Genomic DNA, 27,967 nt, shown 5'->3' with positions numbered 1-27,967 from the left:
GCTCTTGAGGCTCCCAACTTTGGCTCCTCTCCCGCCCGCACCCGGCAGGCAGGCCCGCACACATCCCCGGGTGCGAGGAAACGCGGGGACGCGATCCTGCTCCCGCCCGGGGAGCCGGCGAGGGGAGGTCGGGAGGTCGCAGGGCGGGCAGCTCGGGATAGCGGGGGGCGCTGCCTAGCGGGGAGGGTAAAGGGGGTGAAGGACTCGAAGGATCTCGGCTCCGGGGTCCGCGGCGGCGGCGCGCGCCCGCCCCGGGGAGCTGCCGGAGGGCACGTGCGCGGGCGCGCGCGGGGCGGGGCGCGGGGGCGCGGCGGCGCGCGGGGCGGGGCGCGCGGGGCGGGGCGGCGGCGGCGGCGGCGCGGACGCGGCTCGGCGGGCGGCGGGGCCGGTCCGGGCTGCTGCGCGGCTGCGGGTGGGAGGGCGCCAGTCGCGGGATCGGAGCCTCGAAACCCGGTGCTCGTGGGCGCTCGGGCACGCACGCGGGAGCGCACAGCCGGGCCGCGGGGCAGAGCCGCGCGCGGGGCTGCCGGCCGCTTCGCCTCGGTCCTCCCGCTCACCTGCCTGTGCCCGCAGCCAGCGCGTGGGACCCGGAGGGAGCGGCGGGCGAGCCCTCCTCGCGCCCGGCGCCATGGGCTGCACGCTGAGCGCCGAGGACAAGGCGGCGGTGGAGCGGAGCAAGATGATCGACCGCAACCTCCGCGAGGACGGCGAGAAGGCGGCGCGCGAGGTCAAGCTGCTGCTGCTCGGTGAGGGGCCGGCGCGGGGCCGGGGGTGGGGTGGGGGGGGGAAGCGCCCCGGGAGCCAGGGGTCGGGCCGCTCGCTGTCCGGGGCCCCTCGGCGCCCTGGAACCCGAGGGGGACGTGCCGGGCGGCGGGGGGCGCGCCCGGGAGGGGTGCCGAGCTGGTCGGGTGGGTGCCTTGCGGGGCCGGGGCGGGCGCCCGGCTCCCGGTCCTCGCCCGCCCGCCCCCTCCTCCTCCTCCTCCTCCTCCTCCTCCTCCGGGCGGGTGGGAACGCGCCCTCGCGCGCCTCGGTGTGGACCGGACCCGCGGGGAGCCCGGGAGCGGGTCGGAGGAGCCCCCTTCTTTGAAGTTAGCTCAGCTTTGTGAAGATGAAAGGCGATGCATGGGTGACAAGAACATGAAAGCCCTTACACCCTCCGCCTGAAACACTTCCTACAGGGTGTCGGTGTGGCGGCTGTGGTTTCCCCGCGTCCAGAGCGCCACGTTTTGGGAGCGGAGCGCACCCTTTGTGGGGCCTCGGTGGTGGGATTGAAATGTATCTTTCCTTTGGACTTCCTATGGGATTGAAATGCACCTTTCCTTTTACCTTCCTATGGGATTGAAATGTATCTTTCCTTTGGACTTCCTATGGGTTTGAAATGCACCTTTCCTTTTACCTTCCTATGGGATTGAAAGGCACCTTTCCTTTTACCTTCCTATGGGATTGAAATGCACCTTTCCTTTGGACTTCCTATGGGATTGAAAGGCACCTTTCCTTTTACCTTTCTATGGGATTGAAATGTACCTTTCCTTTGGACTTCCAGTGTTAAAGCAGCACTGAATTTATTGACCCGATGGCATTTGCCTAAGGAAATGTAGGCTAGTCTGGATGCTAAATTTTTATGATGGGGGGGGGGGGGGGGGGGGCGCATGGAAACCACCAAAGTTGGGTAACATTTGCTCCAATGAGATCCTCGAGCGATGGAAACCCAGGTGAAGGTACCAGCGGGTCTGGACACACCTGGATCCCCTCCCCGCTGCCAAGTTTCTGATGAATGAGATCTGCCAGGTACAACGCCAGCCAAGGCTCTTATTTGCTCTTCGCGTTGTTCTCTTGGTGAAACGCTGCGCGGAGGTCTTTTCCGGTTGTTTCAAGGGAGATTGAACGTAAGAAAAGAGTAAGGGAGAGTTTTGACAGAGAGATACATGAGGAAAATAGTCCCAGCATACTATTTGTAGGTTTCTGCGTTAGGGTTTTTTTTTTGTTGTTGTTGTTGGCCCCCCCACCACTAATAGTTTTTAGGTAGCTAATAGATTTCTCAGAATCATTTGTACTCCCAGAGATTGCTTTTGTTTTTATGGTGTATTATATATATATATATATATATATATATATATATATATATATATATATATACACACACACACACACACACATATATATATATATATATATATATATGAACTTTTGCACAAGCCTGTGTTCAGTAAGCTTCTATTTCATTGGTTTAATGACTGCAGGAAAAAAATGGTTTTGTTTTTTTCTCTCTCTCTCCATTACTTGTAGTCTTAGAGGCAGCAAACTTGGCATGACTGGAAGTAATAATGATCTGAGTCATTTTGCAAGCAAACTGTGAAATAACTTTGCTTTTTAAAGACCTGGGTGTCTTTCTTTACACTCTCCCCCAACATAAATCTCAGTTAATACTGTTTACCAAAGTTTTTACATTAATGAGAAATATTGATTCCCCCCCCCCCCCCCCCAAGGTCTGCGCGAACTGAGCAAGAAGAGAAACACCTTGATAGGGAAACATGTAGGTCTTTATTTTGTGAGTTATAGGTGCTTGACTCAAAAGTGAAACAAAAGGATTTAAACAAGTTTTTTCCCTGTTTTTCTGCACTTCTGCTCTGATCAGTGTTTCCGTATAGGGTAGGGTGACTCTGAAAAGGAGCCAGCCATCCACCATGTTGAAGCAATTGAAACATGAGTCCCCTGGTGTTGTCTCATGCTTTAATTAGATGTCTATTAGAGAAAGATGCCTAGGTTAAAGGTCCAGGGAGTTGGTTTTTGCCTGCATTCAGAAGAGATCAGTGATTCTCCACCTTCGAGCTATTGGCATTTTGTGCAGGTGATTCTCTGTTTTGCAAGCTGTCTTATGAGTTGTAGTTTGTTTAGCAGCATCTTTGGCTTCTGCCCCATTAGATGCCAGCATTATCTCCCTCAACCTGTGGCCCCCGACAGTGTCTCCAGATTTTTCCCAATGTCCCCTCTGGGCAAAAGTTAACCTCAGGCAGAGATCTGCTGTTCTAGATTAACAGTTAAATATCGTTGAATGTGTTAATCTGGAACCAAAAGTTGCATCTCTACAGCCAACTATAGTGAGAGTGATGAGTAAGGTGTAGCAGAGTTGCAATTTTCACCAGAAATTAGGGAATTTGTTTTCTTCATACCAGGAATGTTAGATTTCAGAATGGTTTTTAAAATGTTTAGTAACTGGATTCCTTTAGCTGGTCTTTTCTAGCTTTGATGTTTTGTTTGCTTTTGCCTACATTTTTCTGTAGAAATTCTGTCTTGTTGGCTCAATGCTTCTCCTTCCTTCCTTATCTTACTCCCACTCTACCATTTTCCCCCAGAATTCCAGCACCCTGCTTCCTGTAAACAGAATGCTGGCTTATTTATTTCATAAATGTTAATTCTTGGAATCTTTGAAAATATTTCCCCTTCTAATTTGACTTCAGCAGTGAAGTGTTGACCTTTGGTTCTTGGGATGTTTAAATCGTGCAAGCAGCTCAGTGAAATCATTCCCTATAAAGCACAGCGACTGAATCAACTAAAAATATAAAATGGTTTCTAGGGAGCCTATAACTACAGTGTCAATTCCATTTACATTATGTCTTCTTCCTCTTCAATTAACTTGTTTTACTCCTCAAATGGTTTTTTAAATTTAAAGCAGAAAGCCTCCAATGTACATTTAAAAGCAATATATTAAAAATAATAAAAGTGTACTAAATAAATAGTTCATTATATTGCATTTTTTCTTAAGACATACCTTATGTTTTTAGACATCTGGGTTGAGTGTTTCAGGTACTGATTTTGGTCTATTATAATTTTTTTTTAAAATCAGAGGTATTTCACTATCCTTATTAGGAGCAATGAATTAGGTATTTAAGAAGAGCGAACTAGTCTAACCAATATGACCCAAAGGAAATTAAGTCAGGCTTAGGTGTTTCCAGATTTTAGTATGAGAATAGCACTACTAAATAGATACATTTATTTAAAATAAGGAGCGTTCTCCTTCCATCACATATGGCTCATTGTCTCAGAGAAAACTTTTTTGTTTATTGTTATGTCTTTGAGGATAACTTATTATGGATCCAAGGGCAGTATCATTAGGCCAAGACTGTTGTTTCAGTAAAACTGTATTATACAAATGGATACTTATTGAATATTAGTTTATAGTTTTTAAAGCTATCAGGGATTAGAGTATATAAGAGTAAAATTTACACGAGTTAATTCTTCATAGGTTATTTCACTTTAATACTCTGAGTTTTATTAAAAAACCCAAATAAAAGTCCACACCCTTACCTCCTTTTTTGCTTGGTGTAAATATTATAGGTGGAGTAAAAATGAGAGGAGGGGCTAGATTTCTCCTGCTTGGTGAATATTTTTCCATTGCTTCCATCAACCGGCTGTTTGAGAAGCTACATCATTAGTCCTTTTTGCTTCCTTTAAACTTGCCCTATGGCTTCTTTAGTTGAGAAATTCTGGTATTGCAGAACCTTTGGATTTTTCGTTGCTTTAGCTATTTCCTTAGAATTGGCTCAGGATCTGAGATGTCGGAAAGCATTTCCTTGAATAAATGAGCCTGGTATGTCAACACTGGTTCTGTGCTTCTTGCTCATGTACCTGCCTTGTGTTAGCATTACTTTGACAGAAGCCACAGGTGGTAGTAAAGTGTGTTTTAATAGGGTTGATTTTTTTTTTTTTTATCTTCTGTTTTTCATTCTCACATTTTTAATTCAAGTTCTCTGCCTCTGGCAGCCTAATTAGTTCCAAGTTGGCTTTCCTGCAGATTCTGATCTTTGCTTCTAGCTCTTCTTCCAACCATCGTTACCATGCAAATTCCTTGCTCAGGAATCTGTGTTGCCTGCGGAATGAAAACTTTCTTTTACACCTGGCTTCCTCCTGTCCTTGTACTCTTTTTCTTCAGGGCACTTCCCCCTCCCCCCCATCAGAAACAGTTGGCATATGGTAAAGCATATTGGCACACCGGTTTCTAGTGTTGGTTAGCCTTATGCCTGGCCCGATTCTCTCACTGGAGTGAAAACTTTAGGAGCAGAATCTTAGTAAGTCATCCTGTGTCCCTTATAGCCCATTTACTTTGTCCTGTGCATAATTATTTCTTAATTGTTTTAAGTTGATACCTTGTGGGGGATTAGGATTTACCTAGATTATGATTACAACTTTATACTTTTCCATTTTCAGTGTCCATGGGAATAAACAACTACCCTGACAAACAGCGTAAACAACAAAGGAGTAGTAATAGTATTTGAAGAACAAAATAATGCATGTTATCTAAAGCAAATTGTATCCATATTTATAAGACTTAACTGTCATTACATTATTTATAAATTAAAGAAAACAACAATGGATATTCCTTGGTGGAAGGTCTACTTTGTTGCACCTGGAGTGCTGGTCTTTAAAAACATTTTTTTTTTTTTTGTAATGATAAATATCATTTTCTAATCTCTACTTTTTGGCCTCTTTTAAACATAAGAAAGAGCACAACTCTTGCAAAATTTATCAATGATGGGAAATATAATGCCTTTGTTAGAGGTTTTAGTGGAAGATATTAGGAAATGGAATGTCTGTCTTATAGGATTTAGTGGGTGATATCATTTAAACCTGAAAAAAGATTGCTATAAATTTTTTAAAGAAAAATTGAATTTTCAATTACAGTCTTAATTTTTACTTTGTTATACATCTCTCTGCTTTGGAAAATTCAAGATACCACAGATTCACATGGGAGGGCCTGGCTGAATTTGTTACATTTCTAGGTCACATATTTCTTGGTCACAAGTTCTGGAATGCAGTTACCCAATGTGTGACTTCCCAGAGTGTGATGCTGGTGGAGCTCAGATCCCAGATGGCATTTGAGCCATATGAAATGCCGTCAATTGTACCTAATTTTGTAGCCCTTAGGCTGCATTCTGTCATAACTTATTAAATACTAATTAAGAACCTTAACAGAAATAGGGCAAAAGTAATTTAAAAATGAATGTTCATTACCATAAACCCAGTGGGTTAAAACAATACCACGTTTATTCATGTTACATTTCTGGAGGCCAGAAGTCCAAAATAGGTTTCACAGGGTCAAAATCAGGGCGTCAGCAGGGTTCCTTGGGTCTGGAGTTCCTAGAGGAGAATCCATTCTTTTGCCTTTTCCAACCTCTGCCTAGAGGCCACCAGGTTTCATTGGCTCATGGCGCCTTTCTCCCTGTCAAAGCCAACAATGGCTGGTGGAGTCTTCCTCATTCACTTATAAGGACCTTGCAATAACATTGGGCCCACCCAGATGATCCAGGATAATGGTCTCATCTCAGGATCCTTATGTCTTATCACATCTGCAAAGTTCCCTTTGCCATTAGGGGATCAGGATCCAGGGACTGGCACCTGGGCATCTTTGAGGGCTGTTCTTCTGCCTACCACAGTCTGTCCCTCTGGTTCCCAAAGGTTCATGTCTATCCTGCATGCAAAATGCACTTACCCTGTCTCAACAGCTCCGTAAATCTCAACCCATCACAGCATCCTGTCAAGGTCCAGTGTCTCCTCCAGATCTCACGATCGCACTAAGGTTTGCTTGAGGTTCTGGGTATAATCCATCTGGGACAAAAGTCCTTTTCACCGGGGACCCTATGAAACTAGGAGACGCAGTGTCTGCTTCTAGAATGTAATGGTGGGACAGGAAGAGGGCACCAGTTGTAGGCCTTCCTGCTCAAAAGAGGAGAAAGTGGAAATTAAAAAAGGAGTCCTCAGTCCCATACACTCTCCAGAGTACCTCAGGTTTCAAGGCCTCCGGGTAATCCCGGTGACTCTTCTCAGCTTCCTGGGCCCTGGACTCCGCCCTGGGAGTCATTCTTTCTTTTTAAAGAAAGTTAGCACACGTTTGTAGCTGAGTCATTTTATCGGCCTGTTTCTTGCCTGAAGAATTATGGTGATCGGACAGCATTCCTGCATTTTGTTCTCTTAGTTAATATTTTCCCTTCCCATTCATTATGCTAAAAAACCAGCAAGAAAAGAACAACAGTCTGTACCTTCTACAAGTTTCCTGGAAATCTCATTTAAATATCCACATCCCTAGCTTAGAAGTTCTGCTCCACAAAACTGCAGGACATTATAAAGTCACTTAAGATTGCTGCCACTGCATACAAGGACCCTCTTTCCTCTAGTCTCTAATCACATGACCCTCTTTTCCATCCAAGTTCTCACCAGTAGCACATTTAGAGTTTATGAATCTATCTACAGTCGGTCTGTTCATGACAACCTGGGTGTTTTCTAAGAGCAAATACATTTTCTCTGCCATGGTCCTCCCCTCCTTCTGAGCCCTCACGCGATGTTAATGTCTGTATCTCTCAGTGTGGCAAGATCCGCTAGGCTTTTTCTATTGTGCTCCTCAGTGGCCTCTTGTCTAATGCCTCATTCCAAAGCCATTTTCACATTTTTCCATTTGTTGCAGAAGCACTGCACTTCCAGATATCCTCACCGACGTCTCATATGTAACTTCAGGGACTGCATAATGACTAATTTTAGACTCTTCAATCCTTTGTAATGTGTGTGACAGTCACAGTCAGAGCAGAACTACCAGTTGCTGGTGCTTCAAATGCGATTTCACTTGAGACCTTGTGTGAAAGAAGACTTTTCTTTGTTTGCTTCCTCTTCAATGAAGTTTTTCCTGACCATCCAGTCTAAATCAGTCTCCCCACCTCTCCCTCCATAATTGCACCATTTTGAAATCCCCTTGTGCATTTACATTTTTATTGTCTGTGATGTCTATGGGGTTGGCACCATCAGAGCGTGAATCTGTCCAACTTGTTTATCGCCTTTTGAGTGGCACATAGTCCTTGCATAAATGTTGACTAAGTCAATGACTAGTTCAATGATTGAATATTAATTTTGAGACTAGTAGTTCTTTAAATTGAAAACCCTTGTGCCTTGGGTAATTTTAATGAATCTTGACCCAGTATATCCATGGTATCTTTTTTATATTTTGCTGGTTAGAGGAATGAAAGCTTACAGCATTATTCATAACACAGTTCTAAGAAATGAAATTAACTGGGAGGACCAAATTCTTATTGCATGATCAGAAAAATATTGTGATTCTTGGTATATTAAGTGGTAAAATGAAATGTGATTTTTATATTTGAATATTTGGGACATTTCGTTTTCAACAAGATTTGTTGCATTGCTACTTCACATGTTATTTGATTGCTTTCCTTTTTTTAATTTGAAATATTTTTAAATGATTTTAGAGAGAGGAAGGGAGAGAGGGAAGCATGTATGTGGGAGAGAAACATGGAATGGTTGCCTGTAACCGGAGTATGTTCCCTGTTTGGGATTGAACCTACAACCTTTTGGTATACGGAACGATATTCAACCAACTGAGTCACACCAGCCAAGGCTCCACTGCTTTCATAAAATACATTCTATGAGACATTAAATATATTCTCACAGTCATGTCTGTCACATGGGATTATGTGGTGCTCACAAGCTTAACCACAGTCTATTCTTTATGTTTTACTAATCCTTAGGTGGTAAGAGTTACCATTGGTGGCATTTGTAAAGATTGTTTGTGTCCTTGATGTCAAGTTATGTCTTAGTTTACCAGATCCTTAAGAGAATTTATAATCTACTAGGGACATGAAATCTCTCTATATAAAAGCAAGTGACCAGAATGACAGAATGATGGAATGATCTGTCCTTATGACACATACTGGCGACCATCTGCTCTGATCAGGACCCTGATCAGTCCCTCCACCCCAGTCAGGGGTGGGGCCAGCCGACCAACCACTCATAGCCCCTCCCCCTGGCTGGCCCCACCCATGTTCACCCCCATAATTGGAGACGGCCCTTTCCCCAGGCTGGCCCCAATCCTGATTGCCCCCCCTATTGGAGCCAGAGCCAGCCGACTTCCTGCAGTCCGTCCCGCCCCTGCCAGCCCAGCCCCGATAGGACTTCCCTCACCCTGATTGGAGGCGGGGCTGGCCGGCAAACCTCCTATATCCCCTTCCCCTCTGCTGGCCTGGCCCTGATGGCCCCCATCAGGTGGGTTGGCCAGACCCCATCCATGCACGAATTCGTGCACCAGGCCTCTAGTATATACATAAAAACAATTCCTCAAAATGGCAAATAGGAAAGGAGTGTGGGTTGGCCAGACCCCATCCATGCACGAATTCGTGCACCAGGCCTCTAGTATATACATAAAAACAATTCCTCAAAATGGCAAATAGGAAAGGAGTGGGTTGGCCAGACCCCACCTGTGCATGAATTCGAGCACCAGGCCTCTAGTATATACATAAAAACAATTCCTCAAAATGGCAAACAGGAAAGGAATGGTATTACAACAGAGCTTTAAGATTGAGGTCTTAGTTGTTATCTTGTGGAATGAGGGTGTAGGTAGCATGTTTCTCAGAAATTACTATGGCTATACATCTGTCCATTTTCTACGTGTACTTCTGAGCTTATTTATTTATTTATTTTTATCCTGATTGGCCTTAGGCTCTGTATTGTATGGCTTTACAGTTTAGGATTTATACATGTCATCTCTGAATTTAGCTTTCTTATATTCTCTATGTATAAGGAATTTTACCCTTCCAAAATTTATTTAGCTCTGTAAGGAGACTCTCCAGATAAGGAAAGGTGGTTGACCCAGAGCTCTGGCAGTAAAATATTTTCCTGGAGACTTTGAGCAAGTTGCCCCAGTTCTTTAAGCCTCCGTTTTCATTTCTATGAATGTCAGGCAGTTGCCTATCTCATAGGGAAAGTCAGCTATGGGGAAAGTGAGCTAATCCATCTAACATACTTAGGAACAAGAAGGACACGGCACATATGTTCTTATAAATACCAGCTGTTTTAAATACTTGAGAGACTCTTTGGGGTCAGGCCTCCTTTTCTGCCTCCTTGCAGCTTGATCCATTTATGTCATAGACATTCTTTTGTTGGCTCTTCTTAGCAAAGAGTGTGTTCCATGGCAAAGGCTTCGATAAATATAAAATCAGTCTTAATTCCTAGTTCCTGATCCCACCGAAACTTCCTCATGGGACTTGGATTTCTGTTAGCAGAATGCCCACTGGGAATAGACCAGATAAATATCTGTGTTATGATAAGAATTCTTTAGGGAGTGAATTTTAAATAACTGCACATTTAAAAGTAATTTTCTTTATGTTTTATGACCAACTTTAAAACAAATGCAATGAATTTCTACAGGCTTCTTTCTTTTTCTTTTCTTTTTTCTTTTTTTCTCTCTTGAAAATAAAACAAAGCTGTTGGGGTAAATTATGAAACATTATTTGAGTTGGTTAAAATGAATGCGCCATTTCTCAGGGGGATTTTTGATTACTTTCTACAAATTTCAAAACCTTTTTGAAATTCCCTGTACTGATGACTCAAAGAGATTTCTAATAAAACTGCAGAATTACTGTGAATTTATTTTTACAAGAGAAACAATATCTCTTGAAAAATGGCAGTAACCTTGATATACAAACAAGGAAAGACTGAATCTGTGATAGTATTTATGACTCTTAATGATTTTTCAAAGGAGTCCCTAAGAATTACCTAGAATTCCTTCTGTGCACCTTGCCTTTCTAAGGAAACAGTTCAGATTTTACTTATCTAATCTACATATTTTTTTCTTTGTTGGGTACATGCCTTTTATTTGACAACCTTTCATGGTATTTAAGAGGCATGGGACCTGTAAGTAAACTGCACTTAAGATCAATCTACACTAATAAAAAAGAAAAAGAAAAATGCTAATGCTAATTGATTATACCTTCACTACGCCCACAGCCAATCAGAGTAAGTATGCAAATTAACCCAACAAAGATAGCTGTTAATTTGCATATGCTGAGGGAGAGAGGAATGAAGACTGAAGACAGCATAGAAGGAAGAGGGAGGGAAAGTGGAAAGCAAGGCAGCAGTGGAAGGGCAAGTGAGGAGGTTGGGGGGTGGCAGCAGTGGGAGAAAAAGCATGGGGTAGGGGATGGGGGCAGAGGCAGCAGAGAAAGTGTGGGGGTTGGGGGTATGGGGAGAGGTGCCGGTGACGGGAAAGAAGCCTGCCAGAAGCCCTGTTCTTGCAAGAATCTTCCTGCATCAGGCCCCTCGTATACTATAACAGGAGTTAGAAGAAAACTGCCTCCTTACTGGTATTTCTAAGGTGATCAAATTTCAATAATTACATTCATTTATAATCAATTTAAAATTGATCTACAGAGTTTTCACAAACTGAGCACATCCATGTCACCAGCAGCCAGATCAGGAAATGGCATGTGGGCAATTTGTTGGGTTTGTACGAAGTCCTAATGCTGGTCAGTCAAGTGGTGCTCCCCTCACTCAGGGCCAGCCCTCTGCACTTGCTCACTCATTCATCTCTCTCGCCTCTGGCACCTCTCCATCGATCCTGATCCTCTCTGCTGTCTTCACCCTTCTTTAACGACTCCTGTGTCCTGCTTCATAAACATTCTCACCTCATGCCCAGCATTAAAACAAAACCTGGTACATACTCCGTAGTTCCATTTACAGGAGGGCCTAGGACAGGCTGGAGAAATCAGAGCAGCGGTGGCCTTCCAGGTGCTCCTATGGAGCGAGGGCACAGCGGAACCTTCTGTGATCCAGCCAGTGTTCTGAGTCTCGCTGTGGGGGATGCTTACACAGATGTAAACATGTGGAAAATGAGTGAACCTGTCCACCTAAGGTGTGTGCCATTTACCCTATGTAGATTATCTTCTGGTTGAAAATGCATAATTCATAGTAAGAAATTCACTTTCCACTGTAACCATTTACATAAGAATGCAGGTATGCCTGGATATCTGAACTCTCACTGCAAGTAATCCCAATAATGACCTGCTCTTTCTTTTAGTCCCAAACTTGCTATTTAAATTAAAAAATCTGCTATGCAATCAAACACACAAACCAAACAAAACAAAATAAAACCCAGGCAAAACTGCTCAGACTCTCCTTAAATATGGTCTCTGCTTAGGGTGAGAGGTGAGTGGGGGGGGTGGGGGTTGGGAGTGAGGGTGGGCGTAGAGCAGTGTGTGGGGGCGGTCTCCCAGTACTGTCCTGGGCATCCTCAATGGCTGCCATTGTGCCCTTGTCCTGGGTAGCCAGCTTGTTTCTTGTCTGCTGGCACCTACCGCTTGCGTGTGAATATCCTTCTTGGTCCATTGTATCTCATTTTGGTCAGAGTCAGAGTCATCTCTCTTACTATTACATCACAACTCTCCTTATCTCTCACGGATACTGTGCACCTCCCAATCTCTGTCCTTCCTGGGCAACCCTTTGCTGCAGAAGCAGTACGTGTAGCTCAGCTCTGAGCTATCTTGAGTGTTCTGCCTTTTCCTCTCAACTCACGCATGTGGAAAATTATATGTTGCATCTATTCTGCAGTGAAGCCCAGGTGCTGGGGAGAGATGGGCTCAGCGTTCCTTCTGCTTCCCCGCACTTCTCTCCCAGGCTGCTTAGATGTGCTGCTGCCAAGGTGACTTTCTCCTCCCAGGACCCCGAAGAGGCCTGTCTGCTTTTAGCAATCTCTTCATCTTCTCTGACGTACCATTCACCTCTGAAACAGCACAAAGAAGAGAAGATAGTGGTGACTCCCTGCCCCCTTAGCCTCATCTGCCTTTGCAGTTTCAAGGAGGTAACTGATTACCCTGTGGCTGCCAGGTTTATGGTCTCTGCCTTGGGGTGCCATAGAAGTGGATAAGCCACTTGTACTTACCCATTTCTGTCTGGACAGCACTAATTCACCCTGTCTGCCTCTTCTCCCACTTTTCATGTTTATGTAAAAGATAAAAAGCACATTAATAATTTTCAAAGTATTCCTTGCATTACATTCTCTGTTGTCTACATTCTTGCTCTGAAGTTAGGTTTTTGTCACAATTATCCTTATTGTATATTCTTGATGTTTTACGTGTGCTCATCTTGCTTTCATAAAGCAGCCCTTAGGAAGCTTTAATATGCATAGAAATAGGTCAGAATCTTATAAAATGCAGGTTCTCCTTCAGTAGGTCTGGGGTAAGGCCTGAGGTTCTGCATTTCTCACAAGCTCTTAGGGATGCTTTTGCTGATGACCCACAGTCCAGTCCAAACTTCGAGAAGCTAAGAACTGGAGTCCTAGCAATCTTCCTGGATCTTTTCCGTGTCTCCCTCTCATGAGTTTTTTTCAAGACTTATCCCATCTTTGCTACATCAGGAAGCCTCCCCTAAGTCTATCAACCAACTGTTTAAAGCAGTGTCTTGCACAGAGTAAGCACTCGTTATGTTTCTTGCATTCACATTTAGGTACATACACACATATAATGCCTATCATACTCATTATACAGTTAAACTTCTAAAGTTAATCTGGAGCCTTGTTTTAGAGTCCATTTTGAGAAAAACTATTTGATATTATCTTGCATGGACACATGTGCTTCATGGAGAGTGATCAAAAACTATAATTAGTGATAATGAGTCTTCTGTGTATTGAAGCAAGATTTTTTAAAGTGAATTTTTCCTTTTGATAACATGATTATTCAAGTTAGGTTGAATGTGACCTTATAATCATGACTTTATGAACATTTTCCTCTGATAATGTTCATGATGAAATTCCTTTGTGAGAAGTAAATAAAAAGTGACTTCAAATTCTGAGAAAGTGTATAGTTAGTCACTGGACCTGAAATAATTGATCATGCTATTTCCGAATAATTTCAGTTCGCCTAATCTGTATACACATACCACAGAATTTCCATTGCCTTTAAAGAGAATTCTCATCTTAGAAAACTGTCCTTCACAATATTTACTGACAAGTATCCACAAAAGATGAAGTATTTTGTGATTAAATATAGCATAAATATTCTGTAACTTCTACTTTTATTATAGTATTATTTGCTGCTTGGGTTTACTTTAAGGTAGATATAACATCTGGTTCTTATGAAACATGCATCAATTCATTCAAAAAATATTTGTAGAATGCCATTCCTATGGTCTGTATTATCTAGGTATCTGGGAATGGAATAACTTTTGGAAGCTGATGTTAATTAAAGTAGAAAAAATGCTCTTTAAGAAAATAAGCATTAGATAAAAACCATATGTTTATTTTGGCTTGCTTGGTTGTAAGTTTTAAGTATAAAAAAATGGGTTTTGGGTTTCTCTCTCCCATTTGTCTTAGTATGCCTTTGTAGTATATCATTTTAATTTTGTTTTGTATGATTGCATTTTGTACATCAGGTTGAATTTTATTGCTTTTTGCTAAAAGCTATTCAAAAACTTTCAGAGCAAACAATAAGTAATGAGCTGCACAGTAATTTTTACTGTGCTCATGGTGATGTCTAGTAGTTCAGAACTAATATTCTGAAAACTTAACCAAAAAATATGCTCCATTGTAATTTTAGCAGTCACATCTGAAATAACTTAAGCTCTAATGTAAAAGTAACTAGTATAAAAACAGTGATTCTGCAAAATATGAAAATTTTAACAGACTCTTAATAGTGACCACCTTTGGAGACTCAGCCAGCAAGACTGTTGCTTTTATAATTCATAGAATTGTGTAGATTTTGAATTATATATTTGTATGACTGGATATTTTTGTTCATCAGTGAGCAAATATTATTTAAATAAAAAAACAGAACAAGTTAGGAAATTCAAGCATTAGCATGAGTTTGTCAGATAAGCAACTTATATCCTGTCTAATAAAGAGGGAATATGCTAATTGACTGCCTCACCCGCAAAGATGGTTGCGCCCACAGCCACAAGTTGGCAGCGTCTAGTCCCCTCAGCCCTGCCAGTAGTGGCAATGCTGGGCCAGCTCCCAGGTAGGTATGTACACTCCATGTGCCTCTGGAGTCCCCCAGTCCCTTAATCTCCCAGCCGCCCAGAACAGGCCCAAGATGCAGGCAAACCTCGGATGGCGGCTGCCCAGCCAACCTGGGCTGCCTGAGGCTCAGGTAACCAGGGCTGAACAAGGCTTGCGCTGCCGGCAGTGGCAGCAGCACAGGTGTGATGGGGCATAGACTTCCCCTGATTGCTGGGTCGCCTCCCACCCCTGAGGACTCCTGAACTATAGAGGGGGCAGGCCGGGCTGAGGGACCCTCACTCCAGTGCATGAATTTTCATGTACTGGGCCTCTAGTTTTTTAGTAAAGGTAGGAAATGCCATAAGGAACTTCTACAAAGGATTCAATGGGGGAATAAGTTGAGAGTTGAACTTTAATATTTTTAGAATTATGTAATAGTATAGAATTTATTTGTCATAATGGTGTGTCCAGATTTCTGGAAGCTAAAATTACCTATTTAGTTTTATCAATAAATGTTATGTGGGCAAGTTCACAGCCAAGATTATCATCTTATTTGATAGAACACTTTTAGTAAAAATATAGAAGTGTAACTTACTTGTCATTTTCCCCATACAGTAGTCTGTGATTGAGGAAAGTTTTTTTAAAATGTATTTTTATTGATTTCAGAGAGGAAGGAAGAGGGAGAGAGAGAAGCATCAATGATGAGAGAGAATAATTGATCAGCTGCCTCCTACATGTCCTGCATTGGGGATCGAGCCCACAACCTGGGCTTATGCCCTGATGGGGAATTGAACCATGTCCTACTGGTTCATAGGTCAATGCTCAGATCACTGAGACAGGCTGTCCAGGCAAGGAAAAGTTAGTTTTTACTAATGTTATATATCATTTACATTTGTTGCATTTTCAAGGTTTAGTTTACTATAATTAAGTTTCCCAAACTTGATATGTATGTGTCCTAAGTTAAAGCATTCAATCAGAGCATTTCTGTTATAGTAATCTTCCTAATACATTCCTTCTGATAATGGATTATGTAATAGAGAGCCAAGATTGTTTCAATATTTAATACAATCTACTGTTAAAACTTCACAATAGAAACTTTATAAATGACACATTTTTTTTTCAACTTTCTTAGGCATAAAATACAAACTATTTTTTCTTCCATTTTAGGTATCTGTTTCTCTACTTTCACATTTGATTTTTTATATATCATTCTCTTATAAAAAATTGTCATCTGTGTTGTTAGATACAGTAAATAATGTTACGTATGAGAAGAACACTTCTGTTTCTAGGGCGGGCTCTTTCCCTATGAGGAAGAGATAGTCCTCAAGCTAGCTCTAGCCAAGGGCAATGTTACAGACAGTTCAGAGGAAACCTGAGGCAGACACTCTCCATGAAGCAGTGGGCCCAGAACCTATTGTGGTGTCTTTGGCTCCGGGCTGCAGTGACTTCCTTCTAGCTTTCTGGTGTCCTCGCTCCATTAGATTTAAGCTCAGTTCACACCTCTCACTGCCTCCAATACTTAGTTTTCCAGAGTTAGATAAATCTGATCTTCCCATCTCAAGCTATGGAGGCCTGGGCCTTTGGCAAATGAAGGGTTAGTGTACCTTTGATCAAGTACATCTCTCTGGTTCAGTGTCACTGAACTTGCTCCTTGGAAAAGCCGGGGAAAGGCTGTGAGATTGTAAAAAAAAAAAGAAAAAAAGAAAAAAAATGTAATGCTACTTTCAAATCCTTTGTATATACAGTATTAGAAAGTAGTTTTATTGACTTTTAAACAACAAAGAGACAGCTTTTTATGAAACCATTCCATCAGTGATGACATATACATATATGTACTATATTGTCTCATATATTTTGTGTTATTCAGTCTCGAGTCTGACACAAAATATCACCAATGTCTCAGTGTGACTTGAAAAATCGTCAGTTATATGCGGCATTATTTTGTTATAGGAATACAATATAGGCATTGCTCTCTTTTGTTCTAGTATTTCATTATTTTCAAATGTTAATTCTCTAGTTACAAAGTATTAGTATAGGTGTACACTTTGCACATTTGGAAAAATAAATCATTGAGTAAGTTTCTTTTCTCTGCATTTTGAATAGTTAACATGATACCATCTATGATTGTAACTACATCCTTTTTGGCTTAAATGTTTACCTATCATTAAACATTTTTCAGTAAATCTCGTTTAGTTGCTATATAATAATCCATTTTACAGATCTGTCACAATTTAATCACACTGATGTTGAAAATTGAGTCTTAGCCGTTTTGGCTCAGTGGAGAGAGTGAAGGCCTGCAGACTGGGACCCCACAACCTGAGCCATGTGCACAGGGGTCATGCAGGAGGCAATCAATGATTCTTTCTCATCATTGATGTTTCTCTAACTCCCTCTCTTCCCTCTCTGAAATCATAAAAATATTTTAAAAAAAGAAAAGAAAGAAAATTGAGATCTTCCAGTTTTTTAATCTGAAATAATGCTGTGATGATCATATTTTATGCATTTATCACTGCTTGTATTCCAGTATTTTCTGAAATTACTGTGTTAAAAGGTTTGAGATGTTTTAAGGCTTATGACATATACAGGTAGATTGCTTTCCCCAAATGTACATTTTAACTGGGACAGGGGGTATGAGAGTTTTTGTAATTATACGTACTAAATTTATGGGTGAAAATGAAGTCACGCTGTTACTCTAATCTGCAATCTGGGTTGTAAGGGGTAATATGAAGACTCTCTTCTAAAAATAGTTAGTCTGGCCGAAACCGGTTTGGCTCAGTGGTAGAGCGTCGGCCTGCGGACTGAAAGGTCCCTGGTTCGATTCCGGTCAGGGGCATGTACATTGGTTGCGGGCACATCCCCGGTAGGAGATGTGCAAGAGGCAGGGTCGATGTTTCTCTCTCCCTTCCTTTCTGTAAAAAATCAATAAAATATATTAAAAAAAAATAAAAATAGTCTGGTCCTTTACAGAACCTGTCCTGCAATACTTTGCATACTGGTATTGTATTTTCTGCCTTGTGTGTTTCTTGGTCTTATTACTTTTTGACAAAGATCACTGGCTTTACTTCAAGTTAAATAAGAATATTGAGTTGTTTAAATTGTTAGCCTTATAACTATGCTTTCAGTGATTTTAATGTATGATAATTTTATATTAACTTACTTCTTATGCCTTCATGATATACAACCTAAGAATTTTTTCATCAGAAGTTGACACTTTCTTAAATCAGAAGCAAACAAAAAAATGCAAACTGTAATAGACAAGATTGAGTAATTCATTCATGTTAACATTGCATATGCAACACATACTACCTATTATCATGGAAGTGCAAATTAAACTGAGTTATATTGTAATTTCTCACCTATCAGAATTAGTTGAAATTTTGACTTGGACAACTTTAATACAATACTGGTGGGAGCCTCAGTTGGTTGAACCATTTTGGATAATGTTTTGTCCATATCTAGTAAAGATACACGTTCCCTGGGCCCCGTATTCCCACTCATGGGTGCCAACTCCAAAGAAAGTGTTGCTCTCATGCCAAGAAAAATGTTTCCTGCAATATTGCTAAATAGAAAAATTTGGAAATACTTAAATCATTTGTCATCAGTAGTTAATAAATGAACAGGAGTGAATAAATAAATGAGAGCATATGTTAAAAATGAAATGCTCTATACAACTCTACAAGTAAAATAATTATATAGAGAAGATGAATGTATGCTAAATCTCACTAACAATGTTAAATTTTCATTCTGCAGAATGATATGCTCTGCGACACAGCCATTTAAATTACAAAATCTTCAAAACTATATCAGATGTTTATAGGTACAGGCATAGATAGCAAAATAGAAAGACATGCATGGAAAGAATAAAGTGCTGGTTACTATATTTTTCGGACCATAAGACGCACTTTTTCCCCCCCAGAAGTGGGGGGGAAAAGTCCCTGCGTCTTATGGTCCAAATATAGCCTACACATATACTTTAAAAAAAAAGTTTTTTTACTTGCCCGGCTCTGTGTGGTCTCTGTGTGCTTGCCCGGCTCTAAAATGATTCTAAATGCTGCTGTTTACTTTACCGGGTTGATTACATGTGTTTATGACTGTGATGTTGGGTTTTAATGCACATAAAATATTTTAGGACACTATTTGTTTCAGAATCTTTTTTTCTTCATTTCCCTTCTCTAAAAACTGGTGCGTCTTATGGTCCGGAGCGTCTTATGGTCTGAAAAATACGGTATTTCTAAGAAGGGAGAGAGAAATGGATCAGGGGGAGGGGTATCAGGGTGCTTACATTTTTCATTCTTAACCAGGGTGCTATAAAAGCAGATGTTTATTCTCCCACTTGCCGGATATTTTTTTTAATGGCTGTTATTGTGGGCTAATTTATGTCAATTAGGGATCTCCTTTTGCTGTGCTCTCACATTTGGGTATTTCCAAGCCTTGTTTACTCTCATTTCCCTTGCCTTGTCCGTCATCCTCTTTCTGCAGTTTTCACAAGGTCAGTCTGTTGTAATGCCCTCCTCCCTAGTCTTCCAACCTACACACTGGGTGCTCTTCTTTCTAAATTAATCCTTTGAATTACAGCTTTGATCTTACCAATAACAGCTCAGAGACCTTTGTACAGAGTATCACACTGTTTGTTAGCATGGGATGCCAGAGCCTCAGGTTTGGCTTTTGTCCTTCCTGCCCCTAGTTTTCATGGCTGACCCTTGTGCCTCTGAGTACTGCTGTGCTTTTCCATCTTGATATCCGTGTTCATGTTGTTTCTCTGCAGGAATACCCTACCCTTCTCACTTATTCCCAGTTCTGTCCATGGGAGAATTTTTTATCAAAATTGAGTAATATATGGATTCTTAACAAAGTGGAAACATTTTTTTATAGTTTCCTCCTATTGATTTAAATATATTACAATATCACTTAAATGTATACAATTATGGAAACAAATCATTAGGTATAGAAATCACATTTCTTCTAAGCAACCACAGAGCCCAAAATATTACAAACTATGCAGTTCTCATTAACATTACTTATTCTGTGCTGATTATAATATGAATCAGATATAGACTGCTTCTGCATTTGGCATGCCTATACTACCAAATACCGTAGATGTCTCAATTCTCTCCTCCCTTTTCTCTAATTGAATTATTGCAAAACCCTCATTCCTGTGGTGTTCCCACCTTCATTGGAGTGTGTCACCGAGGCGTCATCGGTGATATCATGAATCACAAGGTTCAATAATATTTCCACCAACAAGCCTGATTTTATATGTGGAAAACATATTCCTGGACCTACTAGCCAAGGCAGATATCATTCAAAGCCCATTAAATTATCTACTATCTGCTACAGGCCATGCCAAGTGTGTGGATCCAACATCCATCACCATGGATATTGCCCTCAAGAAGTTTAGCGACAAAATAATGCAAAGGGAAATGTCTTTTATGGGAAGGACAAATGCTGGGGGTGGAATTTGAATTTACACAGGCAGGCCGTTTCCAATTCAGAGCTGTTAACTGTTCAGCCCTGTGGCCTACCCATGAGCACAAGGAAAAATATTAGGTCGATCTGTTTGAGTTGATGTCTCCACTTTTTTATTTATGATGTTCTTTTCTCCTTTCATTACTTCTTCCATTCCTTTTTCATGGGCCCCATTTCCATACATTTTCTAGAACCATGGTAGACAATATTAATCTCATGTTACAAACTAGGAAACACTAAGTAATTTGCCCAAGGATATACAACTAGTAAGTGTCCAGGTTAGATTTTTTATATCTCCTCTCCTAATTCCAGGTTGTTAACCCCTGCCTATCAGTACTTTTCTTATGCTTGTATCTAAAATAAGCATCTATTCTTGGGTTATTTCATGTGAAATTAAAGGGTATTTTCCCCTATTAAGGTGACAGGGCCAGATAATCAGTGAGCATTGAGTAAATATTAGTTGACTAAATTAATAATTATGCCTTAAGTTGAAAGAATTAGTAATTATAACTTAAAACACCAATGTTACCCGATATACATAATCAAGTATTTTAACTAGCTTTTCTAAATCAGACACAAAATCATACATATACATTAAAATAGTGTTTTGTTTTTAAAAAAATGAGTATGAGAAACCAACTTCAGGATATATATAACCTGGGCTTAGTATTACCATATTCATTCTCATCTTAGATCTTTGATATCTAGGGCTGACGTATATCAAATGAAAAAAGAATTCATGATTTAAAGAAAATAAAACATGTAATTAAGTGCACTGAATCTTTGAGGAAAGAGTTAATTATACTTGCTAGACTATATTTACCAAAGAAAAAAATGTGGACTGTAATATTTTAGAGAGACTCTAGTCTGCATCGATGACTTTCTCATTAGCCAAGGTAATTAAAATAATACGTTTTTAGGAATATGCCACCATGTAGAAATGTCCCTATCACCGACAAGCTGGCCCTGCATGATGATAGCCAGCTGGCCTCACACGATAACGAGGGTAGATTAGTCAAGCCTGTCATGTCTAATGTGCTCTTCGAGAAAAATAACAGTTTTCATTTTAATATAGAATTTATTTTTTATATGGGTAGAATGCACAGTTTACAGCTATGGATTAAAGTTTTGGTTATAAAATGTATATCTTTTGTAAATACATATTTTAATTTTTTTTACAGAGAGGAAGGGATAGGGATAGAGAGTTAGAAACATCGATGAGAGAGAAACATTGATCAGCTGCCTCCTGCACACTCCCTACTGGGGATGTGCCCACAACCAAGGTGCATGCCCTTGGCAGGAATCGACCCTGGGACCCTTGAGTATGCAGGCTGATTCTGTATCCTCCGAGCCAAACCAGTTAGGGCTAAAATGTATATCTTAAAAATTGGTAAGCTGTAGTTAATGTTTGTATTTTTTAATAACATTATACGTATATCTGAACACTGATGTCTAGTTATTGAATTGGAATTGAAACCATTTCCATTTCTACAGGATAAGCACAAATATTTTGGGGGTTATTTTGCCCTGAGACTGTATGAGAAAAACAGCCAGATGGTTTATAAAGAAGTCAGAATTGCCTGGGTGCCTGCGATAGGGTGCTTGCTCCATCTAAGATGCTGAAATACTGAGACTATCCAAAGAAATGTTTCTGTTCAGGTATTTGGATGGTTCATATTAGTAAATGGTCTTAACATTCTGAAATAGGGCCCTAGGTAGCTATCTGAAAATGATACATCCTTTGTGCCATGATTAAGAAAGAGAGGGGGGGAAAATTAGTGAACTGAAAGTAATACATTTCTTTCTTGCATTTAGAAGATTGTATAGCTTTCTTAATCTCTTGTGACTTATATTTTGTTCTATTTCCTTTAGTATAATTTCTAGAAATGTTCCAGATAGTCAACTTATGCAAGTCTCTATAGAAATCAGGTTTATATTCTCACTAGCTGGATTTTTTTTTTTTTTTTTTTGGCAGAAAAGTATAGAGTCACACCTTTATTTTGTTATCTTTATAGTTATAATGTCTTGTGTTCGGATCTGAGTTGTTAATGTTTTGTTAAGGGCGTATTTTTAAGGCTCTGTGCAAATATGGAGAATTCTGTATTTGGTAGAGTTATGATAAGCTAGGATTGAACTCTGTGCACAGGGACTTTGAAATAAAGCCTGGATCCTCCCCAAACCTTTGGGAGTTTGCCCTAGAAAGAATGGCAGGGATAGGATGACAGAACTTGATGCTGTGAACTCTTGTGTATACATTAGTTCCAGACTGGAATTATGTTTGGCTTTTGTTTTTTATTTGGATAATTAGATAGACAAGCTTTTACCATAATTTATATTCTTAACTGGAGTAACTTTATTTAGGTTCATGGTTGACATATCACACAGCTCAATTATTAGATCACTTTTAGGTTTGCTTTCTTTATTTATAGTTCAAGCAAATGATGGTCCTGTTTACATTAAGAGAAAACTATAAATATCTCTTGAAAATGGTATTTTCTCCAAGTTGCAAGGATTGAGAAAGATTTCGATGATTTGTAACTAGAGCTTTTGGCCTCAGGAATAGCTTTCTGGGCTGTGCTCCATAATTATATGTGGGGTGTAATTATGACAGACTTGCATTTGCAGTTTACTAGGTTACAGATATAATTTTTTAAATAGAGTTTCATCTCTAATGAGAACTATCACTGCAGCAAAAATTCATTTTACATGTTATGGAAAAATGAAATAATACATTGGTTATTCTTCCATTTTTGCCTTGCATTTATTTTTAAGAGAATTGTCTAAAAAGGTTGTATTTCAACTAAAGTGAGAAAATCTTCGAAATTATTGACTCTCTAAGTAAGATTATGTAACTCTTAAAATTATTGAGCTTTTCTTGGTACAAGGAAAAGTTTAATGCTTTTAATAGTCTCCTGACATGAATAAGGACAAACCATTTAGAGTTGACATTAATCAAACACATGAATTATTTTGTTTAGTTTTTTGGATATTTTAATCATAATTTTTTTAAAAAAGAAACAAAATTTTATTTGCTAGTATTATCCATCTCAGAGCATTTCTAATTCTGTATTTCTATCAAACAGTACATGTATAAAACACAGAAATGACTTTTTGGGATATGTGCTGGGTCTGTAAGGCTTTAGTGATTTCAGAATTTGGTTCTAGAGGTGTTGCTTTTATTCTTAAAAATCGAGCAATTTCATCGTGCTTAAACAAAAACTCCTATGTGCTTACCTTCTTTAAATATGTTTAATGTACCGGTAGTCTAGTTTTAAAGACTTTGCTCTCTTAGTCATTAAGGTGTCAAAGTCAGTGAGTAGGCTGATGTCTTTATTATTAAAGATCAGTGATTATAATTGAGGTTTTTGAAATTTTAAGTAGCAATGGCATTCTGTAAGAATGGGAACAGAGCTATGCAGGTAGATGTTTAAGAAAAAAATTGAGTGTGTCACTGATCAGGCTATTAGAAAGCTAATGTACATACGAGCAGGCAAGTATGCCTGTCTTCCAGGTGACATTGAAAAGAAAGCTGTTGGAGCAGGCATTTGGGGCGGAAGATGTCATGTTCATTTGGATAATTCTCCCAAACACTTTTCCCTGTTTTAAATAAATGTATTCAGCAAGCATTTACTGTGTGCTTCTCATGGAAGAAGTAAAAGAAAAGGACAGAGAAGGTCCTTGTACCCCAGATCTAGTGGTGACAGATGTATGATATCTTTCTGTAAGGGGAAATAAACCCCCAAAATACATACGTACAGTTATTCCGAAGGAGAGCTTTTGAAGCACTAAAGTGAAATCATATTTTTTTCTATTTCTAAAATTCTTAGTGAAGTGTTTGCATCCTAAATCAGTATGCTCATATTTAAGACTGTTTCTAGATTATTTAATTACATTTTTTTCTTTACCAAAAAATGTGAGCTTTTACAGAAAGTCCCATTGCAAATGGCGAAAGACTATTTTCTCGGTGTGCATCGAGCTACTCTTGCCAGCCTCGGAAAACACACCTCTTTCACATCATCCCCCCCCCCCCCCCCCCCCCCCCCCCCCCCCCATCCATCATGGGGTTGGCCAGGAGGAATCTCTCTGCTGTCTTTGCTCTTGGCTTCCACCTGGACTCCATCATCACCCTCCACTCCTGCTGTGCCTCACAGGGGTGGTGTCGTCCAGAGTAGTTGCACTCAGGTGGCCTAGCTTCTGCCGCTTCTCCCTGAGCTCCCCGGACACTGGGACTGCAGTGCACATGTCTGCATTTGTTGTGTTCTTTCTCCTCTCCTGTGCCTTGTGCTCTCACCATCCACACTTTTGAGAAACAGTTCTTTTCAGGTTTTATTTGCTTGCTTATTGCAATGCCCTTGTGCCCTCTTTCGGCACAAGTCCTGATGGGCTTGGCTGGGTGACACCACACTAAGAACCATAGCTCGGTGGCTGGGCCGTTGTTTTTGAGTCAGGCTGTATGGATGGACGCCTCCTCACCCCACCTATTTCTTTTGAAATGTTGTCTTCTAATGTCTAGAAAAACCTAAGTTCTTGGTGACCATAGCTCAAGTTCAAGCAGTAACATTCAGCGGGTGGTCCATAGCAGACGCTTGAGACATTTCTGTTTACTGTCTTCTTTCTCGGCTGAGTGCTAACATTTTGAAATATGCTTGGTTTCCTATTTGGAAGGCCGGGAACCTTTAGTTACGGTTACCTTGGGGTAGATTTTCTCGGGTTCACTTTTCTATGCTGTAAGACTTTGGTCTTCCTGCAGGCAGAATTCAGCTTGAATCTCACTTCCACATTTTAACGGGAGGGATGACCATGGCACATTTGTAAATTTCTGGGGACCCGAATCTCCTCACCTGTGAGATTGGCAGACACCCTCCTTCTCATAGGGGTTGTTGTGAGGGTCAGATACGCGTCAAGTGCTGGGCACAGCTAGATGCTCCTTCTGTGGCAGGTACTGCTGACCTCCCTGAGTTGGCTGGATCACTCATTAACCCTGAGTAAATAAATGAGTGCCTTCTATTACTTTGCTTCACGGATCTGTGCTTAGAGGCAGGGTCATTTCCCTGCAGGCCTCCCTGGGAGACGATTGCTTCTCTTTTAAATGATTCCACCAACACCTCACAAGTAACGTTTACAAATAATAGGTTAGCCCCTCTTTTAGATTAGCTGACTGCAGTCAATTTTTCTTAAAATGTTGTGTAGTGGGTATGGGGACAGAACTGTTTGCACGTGATGTGCGCATGTGACTGTCATTGGGGTGTAGATTAAAATACAGCAATGCACAGAGCCCAACCTCTCTGTAGTTCTCTGGACCTCAGTTTGATTTTTAAGAAAAATGAGAGGAATGAACTAGCTGGTCTTTTAAGAACTTTTCAGGTTAAAAAAGACTTAGAAGTCAATGTCTACTGTGCTCAACTTTGTATTTTAGACAGGTGGTTGGCATATAAGTAGGATTTACTCTGTTATCCCCATCATGGAATAAATATGTGTCCAGGAGAAACTCTGTGCAAGTCAGAGTTTGGAAACTGATCAGACAACTCCCAGCTCGATTTGGTTGTGGCCTTCAAAGATTTCCATTCATATGTAGTACATTTTTGTTTATAAAGTACTGTTGCATTATTCCTCTATTTAATTCTTACCACCTAGTTAGGCATTGCCTTATTGGTCAGATACAAGAGTGTTGGGAGACACTGGCTATGTTATGAAGGCACATGTTTATTACCTAGTTGGAGATTAGTTTATGTTGAGAGGGACATTAGACCTTAAACCAGTGACAGTATGTTTTGAGACGTATTTGAGAAGTTAACTGAGTACTGCGTTGGTGATAAAAGAGAAATCTGTTAGAAGACCTTGATTTAGAGAATGAGAGTATAAGAATGCCAAGTATTTACCACTGGGCATGCTAGTGAAATTTTCCGCTCCTTAATTACGTTTGTGCCAAAGAGAATGAATTTCTTTAAAATGTCGTATGTTTTTAGAAGTACATTTTGGCTCTGCAATATAAATGAATGTTCCAGGTCTTTTGGCTGGCTCCTTAAGGTATTTTATTAAATCCTACAGGAACTTGCTGAGGAAGTTTCTGTATTATTATACTCATTTTCTACATGAGAAAACAGATACTCTTCTTTCAGGACTCAAACCAAGGGTACACACCTGAATGCTCCGGTTAATGCAGTGTAACAGCAGGAAAAGACTGAGGTGATGTCTTCCATAGTTGGTGATGCAAAATCAGCAGAATTCTCTTCAGTTTCATGTATTCAAAGAGGTGTTCCTCCAGGAGCTGGCAGTGGGGCATCTCTCCACCTGGAAAGGACCCCTTTTTGGGTTGAAGGGATACTTGAACGGCTCCCGGAGGTTGTGGGAGGGATGTTCAGGATACCGGGGAGAAATAACAAATGGCCCTTACTCAGCTACATCGGGTTAGTGTGTGGCCGAGCATGGCTGGTGGTTTTTGAGACACCATGTGGGAGGAGCATGGGGGAGAGTTGGAATGGCATTCAGGGAAAGAAGATTGGATGTGTGTGGGTAATCTTGGTTTCTCATCTGCAAGGAGAGATGTAAAACTTCTTGTCTTCCCACAAAATGTTAAACTGTAAAAAGATAATTTGTGAAGCTGGGTTTATTTTAGAGATCATGACAGGTTACTGACTTGGCTTCAAGGGAGACTCAGAGCTGACTAGCTGGGGCCACCCAAGGGAGAGGCGGATGGTTGTATTTGTCTCCGTGGTCCCTGTATTCATTTCCCTCTAGACTGTGTGTGTCAGTTCTCTCTTACAGAGCATGAGAAAGGGTTTTAGATATTTAAAGAAAATAATAGTCCCTATCCTAGAATCTCTCACTCTTATTTAAGCTTCTAATTTTAGTTTTGTAATCATCTTTATCACATTCCCCACAGATACCTTAGTGTCCTAGTAGCCCTTCTGTGGGTGGGCCAATACCTATTTGCAAAACCCAGATATATTTTCACAGTAGCCAGTGCTTAGGCATTGATTGAAACGCTACATGAGCCAGTACTTAGACCTTGATTGAACTCTACATGTCCTCCAGTATTAGGGTCTGTTTAAGGTAGATTCTCCATCACTCAGTTTTGTGTTTAGCAAACGCTTCACTGTTGGCACTGTAATTCTGTTTCACTGGAACTCATTGTATAACTACTTAGTGCAAACCAATACATATGGATCTCAAAGATGTGTTACTATTTTTATATCCCTTTTAACATATGTAAAGATAATTTGTTCTTGCCCATTGTGACAGAATTTTGAGATATTTAGAGGTAGTTGTTTTGCCCACTTCATGATTAAAATATGTATTTTGTAGCATGTTATTCACACACTGATAGTAATTCATTAATCAACATTCTTTAAGTAGATTCCAGATATATACCCATCTAAGTGAACTAGAGACTAGCATTATTCTCAAATTGAGCATGGAATATTATTGGACATATTTTTAAAGACTTGCTGAAATTAAGCTACTCTAGGTCTCAGATATAGTCATGCCTGTTTTCTGATAGTCTTCTCAAAACCAGGCTCACCTTTTTCAGTGAACATAATGCTACTTCCTCATGCCAGTGATTTCTTTTCTGAATGCTCACAATTTACCTTTTAATGAGCCGTATTCAGAATTGTCAGACATTGGTTTTATGCCTATCTCATTTTCCCACTTTTCCTTGTCCATCTCTTCTTCTAACCTTCTCCATGATTTCTCAGCTGTCATTGGCTCTACAAAGATACCAGCAATCAGAGAAGC

General features: G+C 40.5%; 1 protein-coding gene across 2 annotated transcripts in view; it reads left to right on the top strand.

Moving 5' to 3' along the window:
• Positions 1-517: 517 nt before the first annotated feature.
• The window catches only part of GNAI1 (G protein subunit alpha i1), a 71,927-nt gene continuing 44,477 nt past the window's right edge, over positions 518-27,967 (top strand). Inside the window, exon 1 of one of the 2 annotated variants that reach the window (XM_036429596.2) lies at positions 518-746. In XM_036429596.2, coding sequence (XP_036285489.1) covers positions 629-746 — 118 coding nt within the window. In that variant the 5' untranslated portion in view covers positions 518-628. The remainder of the gene's footprint in view (positions 747-27,967) is intronic. The other variant, XM_036429594.2, reaches the window with a different exon arrangement.

Source organism: Pipistrellus kuhlii, unplaced genomic scaffold (genome assembly GCF_014108245.1).
Source record: "Pipistrellus kuhlii isolate mPipKuh1 unplaced genomic scaffold, mPipKuh1.p scaffold_m20_p_10, whole genome shotgun sequence".
Lineage (NCBI taxonomy): Eukaryota > Metazoa > Chordata > Mammalia > Chiroptera > Vespertilionidae > Pipistrellus > Pipistrellus kuhlii.
Note: the sequence above shows the minus strand (reverse complement) of the source record. Positions and strands in the feature narration are given on the sequence as shown.